Source organism: Cystoisospora suis (genome assembly GCF_002600585.1).
Source record: "Cystoisospora suis strain Wien I chromosome Unknown contig_3659, whole genome shotgun sequence".
In the NCBI taxonomy this organism is placed as follows: Eukaryota; Apicomplexa; class Conoidasida; order Eucoccidiorida; family Sarcocystidae; genus Cystoisospora; species Cystoisospora suis.
In genome coordinates this window covers 36722-48371 of record NW_027156454.1, presented here as the reverse complement: position 1 = coordinate 48371, position 11650 = coordinate 36722, and the positions used below count along the sequence as shown (strand labels likewise).

At 40.5% G+C, this 11650-nt stretch overlaps 3 protein-coding genes across 3 annotated transcripts in view; 1 reads left to right on the top strand and 2 right to left on the bottom strand.

The window, feature by feature from the left end:
* The first annotated feature begins 265 nt into the window (after positions 1-265).
* Positions 266-5114, top strand: CSUI_007087 (afg1 family protein). Its single transcript, XM_068067237.1, has 4 exons — positions 266-340; positions 911-1057; positions 2010-2069; positions 3851-5114. The coding sequence occupies exons 2-4, from the start codon at positions 930-932 to the stop codon at positions 3936-3938; spliced, it is 276 nt and encodes a 91-aa protein (XP_067920794.1). The 5' UTR covers positions 266-340; positions 911-929; the 3' UTR covers positions 3939-5114.
* CSUI_007085 (cd2 antigen cytoplasmic tail-binding protein 2) overlaps positions 4096-11650 on the bottom strand; it is an 11390-nt gene continuing 3835 nt past the window's right edge. Inside the window, exons 4-7 of the mRNA XM_068067235.1 lie at positions 9900-10740; positions 9347-9451; positions 7988-8220; positions 4096-7718 (exon numbers count right to left, since the gene is read on the bottom strand). Of these exons, the coding sequence (XP_067920792.1) occupies positions 7119-7718; positions 7988-8220; positions 9347-9451; positions 9900-10740 (1779 nt within the window). The 3' untranslated portion in view covers positions 4096-7118. The remainder of the gene's footprint in view (positions 7719-7987; positions 8221-9346; positions 9452-9899; positions 10741-11650) is intronic.
* Positions 8958-9333, bottom strand: CSUI_007086 (uncharacterized protein). Its single transcript, XM_068067236.1, has one exon. The coding sequence runs from the start codon at positions 9280-9282 to the stop codon at positions 9088-9090; it is 195 nt and encodes a 64-aa protein (XP_067920793.1). The 5' UTR covers positions 9283-9333; the 3' UTR covers positions 8958-9087.

The following is an 11650-nucleotide window of genomic DNA, read 5'->3' as shown; positions in this document are numbered from 1 at the left end:
TATCTATGTTTAATCTATCTAATACTGACGATGACAGCAGATGTAGTCTGAATGTTCCTTCTGATTGCTTCGTGAAATATTTCAGACTTTTATCTTGCTGCTGCTCCATATCTTCTCTTCTTCCTCTCTTTCTCNNGAAATTCTTTCTCTTCTTCTCTCGTTCTTCTTCTTTATAGAGCTTCAGTGTTTTTCCCACTGGACTGCATGCGCATGCATGCACGCATGCATTTGTCGTGTTTTTTTCTTTTTCTTGGTGTGATCTCAGAGTAGCTTCAGATATCTTTCAGAAACTTCAGAAATCCCAAAACGCCTCCGATTTTCTTCCCTTAGATGTCTTTCGGTAACTTCTTCTTTTTTGCTCTTCTTTCCGCCTCTCTCTCTTTCTCTTCATCATTTTCACGGTCGTCTTCGTCTTTTCTTCCTCCTTTTTTCTCTGTCTCTAAAGAACTTGCCGAGGCGGAGTGTGTATGTCTCTTCTATTGTTTAGAACGCCGTCGTTTCTGCTGCATGCACTCATAGCAAATTTAGAACTCTCTTGTTCCTTTCTCTCAACCGAGAGATTCGCATATCTCTCTCTTAACGAGGTTCTTTTCCACATACACTCTTTCTCTCTGACTATACCCTCGGTGCATACATATATATCTATAGATACCTTTAGACAGAAAGAAAGAAAAAAGTGAGAGAGATCTGCATAACCAGCCTGCATGTATACCTCGAGATATGTAGGTATACAGCTAGACTATCGACAATCTGTGTTGCATGCATATATATAAATAGATAGATAGATATCTGTTTTTCTTGTGAATGATTTCTTCATCTTTTCTTCTTCTTATGCTTGTTGTTTTTTCCCTTCTTTCTTCCTTCCTTTCTTACCTTCTTTCCTTCTCTCTTTCTCTCTCTCTCTCTGTAGTTCTTCACTATTCTTCCACATGCAGAATTTCGACGAAGAGCAACCGACAGAGAAGAATGAGTTTCTCTTCTCTAAGGCAGAAGATCTCTCAGGGAAGAAGAAGGACAGAATGTCTCAACCTGTATCTACACCTTACGAGCTCTTCAAGTACGTCGTAGCTCTTCTTCTTGATGTTCTTCTTCACAACGGACTTTCGGTCATCTTTCACTCTCGACAATACAGAGATGTGTTGAAGAAGAAAGGGGGAGTAGAGTTTCATGGTGTATGCGTCAAGAGAAATTTGGGACGATGAGGAAGACGGGGTAGATTCATTCTCCTTCTCCAACCTAACTCTTCAGACACTACAGCCTCGTTCCCTTCTGCTCTCGTCTATCTATCTATCTATCTATCTATCTTTAATCTATCTATCTATCTAGACACGTGCTTCTCGTGGTTATGTGCTTAGTTGAGGAGGTGTGCATGTTATGTATTATTGTCTGGAAGGAATCGCCACTGTCGCCTAAGCTTCAGTTTTCATCGCCACACATCCCTCCATACGCTTCACAGTTTAGCCTTCTACATATATGTGTATATATATAGATTCATGCGTGCCTATCAGATCGTATGACGTGCAACTATGTATGTACATATCCATATCGATGTGTCTCTATAGATCTATCTACCTATATATGGCTATGTGTGTGTCTAGGACACATCTGTTACTTCGGCCTTTTTATATCTATTGCAGTTTGGTTTGTAATAGGTGCATGCCATCGTCTCTCCTTTTCTATATATAGACGGCTCGGCTTCTTTCCAGTGTTAATAGGAGGGTACAAGAGAGAGTGAGACACGCCCAATGGACGTGCACATACGAATGAAGATTCCCTGCCCACCACACCTGCATATCCACCCTACATGGCGACTTGTTGCCTATACATATGTACATCCATATAGAGATATCTATATATCTCTACGCCTCTATATATCTATCTATATATATGCGATGCATATATATGTATGGCTGTTTACTTGTTATCATGACAGGACCATATAGCATATTGTTATGCATGCACCGTCTCTACTCTTTCACATATTTGCGTGTGTGTGTGGGGGTGACTAGTGAAGGAGGCTCATCGGGAGCACAAGACAACAAGTTTGCCTACATTAGAACTATCTCGAGGTATGGAATTGGGGCAGGACATCCCCCGCCATAGAACGAGAAATCCTTCAAGAGACAGTCGACTTCTCTTTAGGCATGCTCCCCATTCGGGACATGCACTACTGTCTACGTAGGAGGAGCTGTATGTACACAACATCGCTGTGTCATTCACTATGTATATACATACAGAGATATGTATGTCTGTATATGCTCTCGATGTCTCTATTCTTCATCTGTCTATCAACGTGTCTTATAATGGACCTGTTTATCTGTCTTTCTTCATTCTCTGTATCTCTATCTGTATTGAAACTCTCAAGAGTATTCAAGGACAGCCGCGGCCATCATGGAAGCGAAGCTACAGATCGGTAGAGGCTCCTCTCTCTCTATGTCTGCGTGTGTGTATCTATCTGTGTGTATTGTCCTGTGAACCGCCCCTGCACGTAGATATGTGCTTCCGTTTGTGGATCTCCGTCTTTTGAGTAGATAGATAGATAGATAGATAGATAGGAGATAGATAGATAGATAGGTAGATAGATAGATAGATAGATAGGTAGATAGATAGATAGATAGATAGATAGATAGATAGATAGATAGGAGATAGATAGATAGATATATGGGAGATAGGAGATAGATAGAAAATAGGAGAGAGGAGATAGATAGAAAATAGGAGATAGGAGATAGATAGATAGACAGACACATAGATAGGATATAGGAGATAGATAGATAGGATATATGACATAGATAGATAGACACATAGATAGGATATAGGAGATAGATAGATAGGATATAGGAGATAGATAGATAGCAGATAGATAGGATATAGGAGATAGATACATAGGATATAGGAGATAGATAGATAGCAGATAGATAGGAGATAGACAGACACATAGATAGATAGATAGCAGATAGATAGATAGATAGGAGATAGATAGATAGACACATAGATGGGAGATAGGAGCTAGGGGATAGATAGATAGATAGGAGATAGGAGATAAATCGATCGACACATAGATAGGAGATAGGAGATAGATAGGAAATAGGAGATAGGAGATAGAAAGATAGATGAATAGGAGATAGATAGATAGGTAGGAGACAGGAATTAGATAGATAGGAGATAGATAGATGGGAGATAGATAGATAGATGTATACAAGATAGACAGATAGATAGGAGATAGATAGACAGATGGATAGATAGATAGATTAAAGATAGATAGATAGATTAAAGATAGATAGATAGATAGGAGATAGGGGATATGAGATAGATAGATAGGAGATAGATAGATAGATAGGAGATTGGAAGTAGATAGATAGGGGATAAGTAGGAGATGGACAGATAGGAGATAGGAGACAGATAGATAGATAGATAGATAGATAGATAGATAGGAGAGAGATAGATAGGAGATAGGAGATAGATAGATAGATAGGAGATAGATAGATAGAAGATAGATAGGAGTTAGGGGATTGATGATTATATTTTAGGTAGAGATGATAATACCGCGAAGACACGCAGAAGGAACGTCATGCAGAATATGAACTTTTTCATCGATCTGCATGAATACACATGGAGAGTCTGTAGCCATTCTATTGATACTTAGCTTGAGAGAAAAAAGCAATAAGAAAGCAAGAAAGAGGTCTTCTGTTTCATCGAGAATCTGTCTTTCGGTAGATGGTCATAATGATATGCCTACCACACATCTGTCTCTCTCTCTGTCTCGCCTTCTAGATCATCTTCTTGTTGTCTTTTGTGTGTCTGTATCTTTTTTCCTCTTTCTCATCACCTTCCTTGATGGCTTATCTTGCAGAATTCGAGATATGGCTTCGACGAGCTATCTCGAGGCCCATCAGAAACAACACAAGCTGAATGATCTGAAGTTCTTTGGTGTCTGCTAAAAAGAGATAGACATGAAAGACACTTCTCTCTTTCTCCTTTCTCTTCTTCGCTCGCCTTCTTCCTTTCTCTGGGCTGTAGGAGCACAAGGAAATGAAAGAAATTAAAAGAAAGTCAAAAAAGGTTTGAAGTCGCCTTTCTTTCTTTCGTTCTTGTAGTGTCTCTTTGAAGGTGACGAAGACTTGATTTAAGAAGAAAGGAAGGCCCAATGACTTTCTCGATTCTTGTTTTATTCTCTTCTTTTCTTTTACTTGCTATGTTGGCTGAAGAGATGCTTGCTTATCTATCTACTTACCTATCTAACTAGGATGACTCGAAATGAATGAAGCGATGAGTTGTCGGGAAAGGAAACAGAAGAGCGAGATAGAAGAAGAGAGAATGAGAAAGAAGAAAGTGAGGGGCGTATTAAGAACCGACAATGGCTCTCTCTTTCTTCTATTTCATTTTTCTCTTTGCTTCTATCTCTATCTTCAGTTCCCTTTATTTTCTTCTACTTCGTCTATCCGTCAGCCCCCTCCGTCGCTTGTCTCTCTTTCTTTGTCTCCACGGAAAAACTAAAGGGGGGGAGGGGGGGTGAGTCGATTGTGGGTGGTGATGAGCCAATCGAATTCATTAGCGAGTGAGCTAGCTGGCTAGCTATGGAGCATCGATGGTTTTGTTTCTTGATGGACGGATGGTTGAACGTCTCGACAAGGAGTTTACACATTATGAAGGAAAGAAGATTGTTCCTTGATAGAAGAAAAGTCCAGAAAATCGCTAAGACGTTGATGAATCTTGGGGAACAAGTGTCGAGCAGGAAGCTCCTGTTCTTTTGAGCAAAATTTTACAAAGAAGAATAAGATTTATTGTTAAGAGACTTGCGACAGACTCGGAAGTGTGCTGCTCCTGCGGCTGTTTGTTTTTCCTTCTTCGTTCATTGTGTTTCGGGTGTATGTACACCTGCTACGACCAATACTACTGCCTAACGTGTATGACATCAAAACCTCTCATTACGCCATCTTCTTTTCAATTTCTTCGTCTCACCTTTTCATCCAAACTTCTCTCTCTCCAAGGCCTTCTCCTTCCTCTTACACGTCTACCCTCGTTTTCTAGCTATCTATCATTCAGTCTATCTCTGGCCTATCCATCTACCTACCTCTCAGACTTCATACATAGACATGAACGGATCCCTACATATCTTCCAGATTCTATTTTCGTCTCTTTTTAGACAGAGTCATGCCTATATGTATGTCGAAGGATGGACATCTCTCGGCCTAAACTCTAACGGCCGACGGACTGTGTGAAGGGAGAGAAGTGGCTACATGTATATGTGTATGTTTGGAGAGATATCTCTTTATATTTTCTTCGTTTTTTTCGAGTTCATCTCTTTCGCTGTATCTGACTCACAACTGCATACATGAATGTACGGAGAGGCACTACGTCTATGTAGATATACTTTTCACTAGCTGGAGATACAAACTGCATGCATTTGTAGAGAGAGACAGAGATACAGGGCATTCATAAGGTTTTCCTATAGATATGTATCTGCCTATCACTTGAGCTGAAATGGACGTAAAGCACACAGAGGAAACTACTCGTGATGGATCTAGCTGAATATATACAATGATAGATGTAGATAGATCTCTATACATGCACATAGAGAGAGATAGGATCTTCAGCCGGGGAGATAGCAGAGATGGACTACGTGCATTGAGATATCGATATAAAAGAAACATTCCTCACCCGACGGCTCACCATCTAAATATCTTTTTATCTATCTTTAGTCTATATATCTGTCTTTAGTCTACCTACGTAGCTATCTATCTCTCTATCTTTGAGCTGACTATCTTCAATCTATCTATCTTTATTCTGTCTATCTGGTGACGATAGTACTTTCTCATCTCGCTTCCCCCCTATTGTGTAGATCATCATCTCTCTTTCATTCTTTGTATCTTCTTTATGAAGACGTATCGCGACTCTTTCCTTCTTTATGACAAAGAGCAAGAAGAAGAAAACTTCTTTCCTTCCTCTCTCATCTAGTTCTTTCTTTCGTATTTTCTCTTCTTTCTTCAACTTGCTTTGATGTCCCTTACTGCACTCTAACGAAGAGAAGAAGAAAACAGGAAAGCTCTATAAAGAGAAGAAGATGAAGAACTGGAAGAAGAAGAAGAGCCACAAAGACAAAGAAAAATGCTCCTCTCCTCCTCAATCTTCTTCTTGACGTTTACTCAAGAAGAATAGAAATCTTTCCTTCATGAACTGAAGAGAATTTAGAAGAACAACAAAATTGAAAGACAGACGTGCACAACAAAGAGAGCGAAAAGAAGAAAGAAAGAAAGAGAAAGAAAGGAAAAAGCAGAGAGAGGAGAAAAGTCACGAAGAAGAAGAGAAAGAAACTTAAAAAGACGGCTAAAGATGGGATAAGATGAATGTGACGGGGGACAAGAAAAGATTTCTCCTCATCTTTTCGTTTCTTTCTTTTCTTCGTCCCCATCAATCGCATGCAGCAGGCCCCACTTCCTCCTTTAGAGAACATGAAGCAGAAGCAGAAGAAGATAAGCGAAATCCTATCTCTCAGCATACACATCTATGTTGTGTATATGTATGTCTATACTCGAGAGAAACGCGTCTGTATGTATGTCTATATATGCAGAGAGAGAGAGGGAGATAGGAAAGAAATTCTTCGGTTGAAGGAGGAGGCGGCCGATGGATTGGCTACGAAAAACGAAGGAGAAGAAGAAATGCGCTTGTTTTAGATCGTGTAGAATGCATGACCACCCAAGTGTATATACACCTGAACCTGATAAGAAACGCGTCGAAGTGAGAGCAGAAGTTGAAGAACCAAAAGAACAAGAGAAAGAAATAAATCGAGATGCACTGAGAGATAGACAGATAGAGAAAGCCACAGAGAAAGGTAGACCATCCCTTCTCTTACACTAGGGGCTCTCTCTCTTTTTGTCTCGATGAAGAGAAAGAAACACCATAGGAATTTGATCTACAAGACATGTGCTCTGCTATCCTAACGCCCCATGACCCAAGACCTCGACTCCTCTCTTTCTATCTCTCTTTTTCTTCACGAGTAAGAAGACATATCATTCTCATTAACTCCATTTCTCTCGCTTGAAAAGATCTTCTTTTCTTTCTTTCTCTTTCTCGGACACCTTCTTCTATTTCATCCTGATCCTGTTCTTCTTCTTCATGCTTTAGTTTCTTGTATGTTTTCTTTCTCCTTCAAGAAGCATTTGCATAACCCGGTCATTCTTCGAGATCTCCTTTTCTGTCGAAGAAGGATCGATGAACTCATCTTCATCTTCATCTTCCTCTTCTTCATCTTGATCGTTTCTCAGAATGGATGCAGTAGACATGAGCTCCTCTTCTTCTTTTTCTTGCAGTCTCTTTTTCTTTTTTCTCATCTGCTTCCTCTCTTCTTCTGTGTCTTCCTCGGTCTTTGTCGTTCCATTGAGAGAATCGAACGCCACGTCGTTCTTTGTCTCTTGTTCTCTCATCTCCTCTTCCTCTTTCTCTTCTTCTATCTGCAAAGAAGATACCTTCTTCTTCTTCACATTGCAGTCATCTCTTTGGTCGTCTTCTTCTTTTCTTCCTCTTGCTTCTACTGTAACGTTTGGCCCTTGGCTTTGTGTTGGTGTTGCAGCAAAGAAATTCACGCAAGTCCAAGGAATCCACGGGCTCTCTTTTTCATCGACTTTCTCTCCCAACGCTTTGTCTTTCTCTTCTCTGGCTACACATGAAGAAGAAGAAGAGACCTGGCGAACTTCTACGGGATTTAATTCGGATATAAAACCCTACACAAACACACACACACCGACATGTCAATCTAAGGGCCTTTATTCATACAAAGATATATTTATATTTATATATATGCATGCATGTGTATGTGTGTGGAGGTGTGTTTTCCTTGGAGGCATGACGAGCTAAAGGCGTGGTGTGGATGTCTTTGTGTATACAGGGTCCTCTTTCGTCAGGTTGTATCTGGGGGGGGGAAACTTCTTCTCTTTTCTCTTCTTTTTCTGTTTTCTTCTTTTTAGTTTCTTCTTTATCTTCGTCTCCCTACCTGATAGATCCAACTCTGAAAGTGTTCGACAGGGAAAGGCCCATGGATTTCACGCAAAGAAGAAGAAGAAGAATCCTTCTCCTTCTTCTCCTTCTCCTTTTCCTCCTCCTGCTGTTGCTGGTGATTCTTCAACCACCGGAACTGCCATAAAGAGGACGGCAACGCAGGAATTAGCACCATAGAAGAAGAAGAAGAACCTTCTTCTCCTACTTGACTTGATCTCTCCCCTGTTTCTAAAGAAAGAAAGAAAGACGAATGAAGAGTGGCGTAAGAGAAGAAGAAGAAGAATAGAACATGAGGGCTTTTCTCTCACTTTAGCGAGGATTCCCTTGACCATTGAGTGTTCGCGGTTTCATCGCCTTAAAAAAGAAGAAGAAGAAAGTCAAAAAGTAGGACAGTTTCTTCTTCCCTTCTCTGTCTAAACAATTGTATGATGTACGTGTAGTCAAGTGTATATACACAGACGTTTGTCTAAAGGATATACAGACACATATATCTATAGAGGCAAACTCCGTACACGAACCTGAGGGAAAGATACTCTGATACATGCATACAGATATAGATAGACATAGATACAGATATAGTTTTATATACACACATATATACAGAGAGAGATGCACGTTTTATGTATATGTGCGTGAATGAGTGTGTCTGATAGAATCTTTATCAAGAGAAAAGGAAGAAAAAAGGAAAAGGACCTCTTCTTCGTTCGAAACATCTCGATTCTACCCTTCATTAAGGCCTATATTCAAACTTAAGCAGAGAAATGTCTACAGTTGCGGCGCAGACATATTGATAGATGATATATGAACCTTCTTTCTTAGGCATGAAGATACTAGACTTTCTTGTAAGTATCACACTCTACCTATCTATCTATAGATGTATGTATGAAGAGGATGTAAGCTTCTAAGTATCCAAATCTACCTATCTATCTATAGATGTATGTATGAAGAGGATGTAAGGACAGGGAAGGGGGGGCTGCTGTAAGACTTGGTGAAGATACCTTTGCTTCCAAGCTTTTTCACTTTTCCTGTCTCCACGCTTCATGCATGCCAATCTACTATAAAGACATCTACAGAGTATCTACAACATGTATAGACCTAGAGACGGATACGTAGGTAGATAGATTGATAGATGCCGTTCTTGTAGAAAAGTAGAAAGCCATTCTCTTTTCTTCTTCTCCTCTCATTTCTATCCTCTTTGTGACTAAAGTCAAACTCATCTGAGGCATGTAATCTTCTTCTTCTTCTTCGTATGATTTCCCTCGGAAAGAAAGAAAGATAGGAAGACCTCATGGAGATCAGCAGGCTAAGAAACTTCTTCCTCTTCTTCTTGTTGTTCGTAATGCAGCTTCCTTACCGTTCATTAAAGACGTTTCACCCTGAGTTGGAGACGACGACGAAGAGGAAGAAGAGAGCTGTCGAAGTTCTTTCTCAATCTCTTCTCTCCGAAGGAAATACACATCTACGAAAGAAAGAGAGCGACAGAAAGAGAGAGTTGCCAGGCCAATGAGGAGGATGAAAAGAAACAGAAGAAGTAAAAGGAATTCATCGGAATATGCAGACTTGATTCTTATGCCGAGAACTTTCCGTTCATTTCTTTCTCTCACTTTCATATGGCAAAAGAATCACACAGCGAGCCACCATACACAAACTGTCAGCCCTTAGCATCACAGAGAGCTCAGGGAGCACACATACACCTCAAGGGGAGGTGTATGTACACCAGAGACAATTAGGGTGATGACGAAAGAGAAACAGAGATACACCTTCTTCTTCTTCACATGTTTCCTTTCGACAGGCGGAAGCGAGCGAAAAGCAAAAGAAGAGAAGTAGGACAGGGTAGGTAGGCAAATATGAGAAAGAGGTAAGAAAGGAAGGGGGAAAGAAAGAGACAAGAATGAAAGGAGACATACTTTTTCCTATGGTCATGAGATCTGAGCAAATATCTGTGATGGCATCTAGCACCTCCAAATCTCTGTCTTTCTTTTTATCTACATTCTTCCCGTTCTTCTTTTCTTCTTCTTCTTCATCTTCTCCCTCTTTCTTTGACATATTCTCTCCTTCTTCTCCTTCTCCTTCTGTAGGTGATGTGTCTTGACTCTCTGTTTCATTGCTTTTCTGTTCATTGGAGGAATCTCTCGGCTTCTTCTCCTCTCCTTTTCCTTCTCCTTCTGCTGTCTTTCTTTTCTTTCTTGTTAAGGAACGAGGTCGACAGAAAGAGAGATCTTCATCTTCTTCCTCGCCGTTCGTTGATCGAGAGAAAGGAGAAGAAGAAGATTTCTTGAGAATCGATACTAACGGCTTGCTGCTAGCTTCATTACCAGGGCTTGTCTCACTACTAGGGTTTTTGGTCTCTTCTTCTTCTTTCTTTCCTTCTACTTCTTTCTGCTTCCTCTTCTCTTCTTCCTCTTCTTCTTGCACATCCTTCCTACTCCCTCCCTGTCTGTCTCCTTGTCTCACCTCAGGGGAAGAAGAAGAAGAAAGTGTCTCACGAGATCTTTCTTTCGCTGTGGAAGAAGACCGATTTCTTGCGAAAGAAGATAAAGATGAAAGAGACTTTCTTTTGTTTCGCACAGTCTTGTTCCTTGACGCTTCGGCCTTGGTTCGCCTTAGCGCATCTGTCGGTGTCTCGCCTGGGAGAAGAATTCCAAGAAGAGTTCGGAGCCTCGTAGCTATGTCGATCTCCTCCGCTTCTCCTTCTTTCTTGTCTTTCTGTTCCATACGTGAGAGTACTTTTCTTCTCTCTTCTTCAGTCTACAAAGAGGGACAGTTAAAAAGAAAAGAACGTGATCGAGAACACAGACAAAGAATGACCTTGCTCGAGGAGATACTCAGGTGTATGTACAGGTTGAAGTAGCAAGGGCCGAGGAAGGGAAGAAAGGAGGAAGAAATGCGAGATTAAACAATAACGATTCATTTGTGAAAAGAAAGAAATGAAGAAGAAGATGAGAACGATTTGAAAGAAAACTGTAGACCAAAATGTCTTTACTCAGAAGTGAGAAAGATTGACTTCTGTCTCTCAATATGAAGGTCAGCATCATTTGTGCATGTCCTACTATAGATATTCCACTGTATATACAGCTCAGTACATATTCATACACATGCATATTGAACGGATCGAAATTGCAGCACACTGTCCATGCGCGGCCACTCGAGAGATCAACATCTATCATAGATCTCTCTCTCTTTCTCCAAATATAGATAGATAGATAGATATATGGAAGAAGTGATACAGAAACTTGTGAAACTAGACAGATCCTGTCTTCTCAGAAGAGCAGAGAATCTATACATGGAATAGACATCTTCTGAAAAAGACTATCCTTCACACAAGAGAGAGAGAGAGAGAAGCAACGGTATCTCCTCTATCTCCCAGCCCAGGAGCTCGCTCTCTACATGTCTCTTCTCTTCTTTTCTCTTGGTGCATAATATACATCTCTTTCATTCCCACGCCATATGAAAGGGTAGAGTCATACAGAAACAATGCAACCCGCTAGACATGTTACCAGTGCTTTCTATACGTCAACACATTAACATACAGCCATACACAGAGATGTGCTCCATACCTGCATGCACATCGCTAGAAAGAAAAACCCCCAGGAGCCTCTACTAGCTAGTCTCCTTCTCACTCATCTTACGTTCATAGGACTTCATATAGATAGATTAA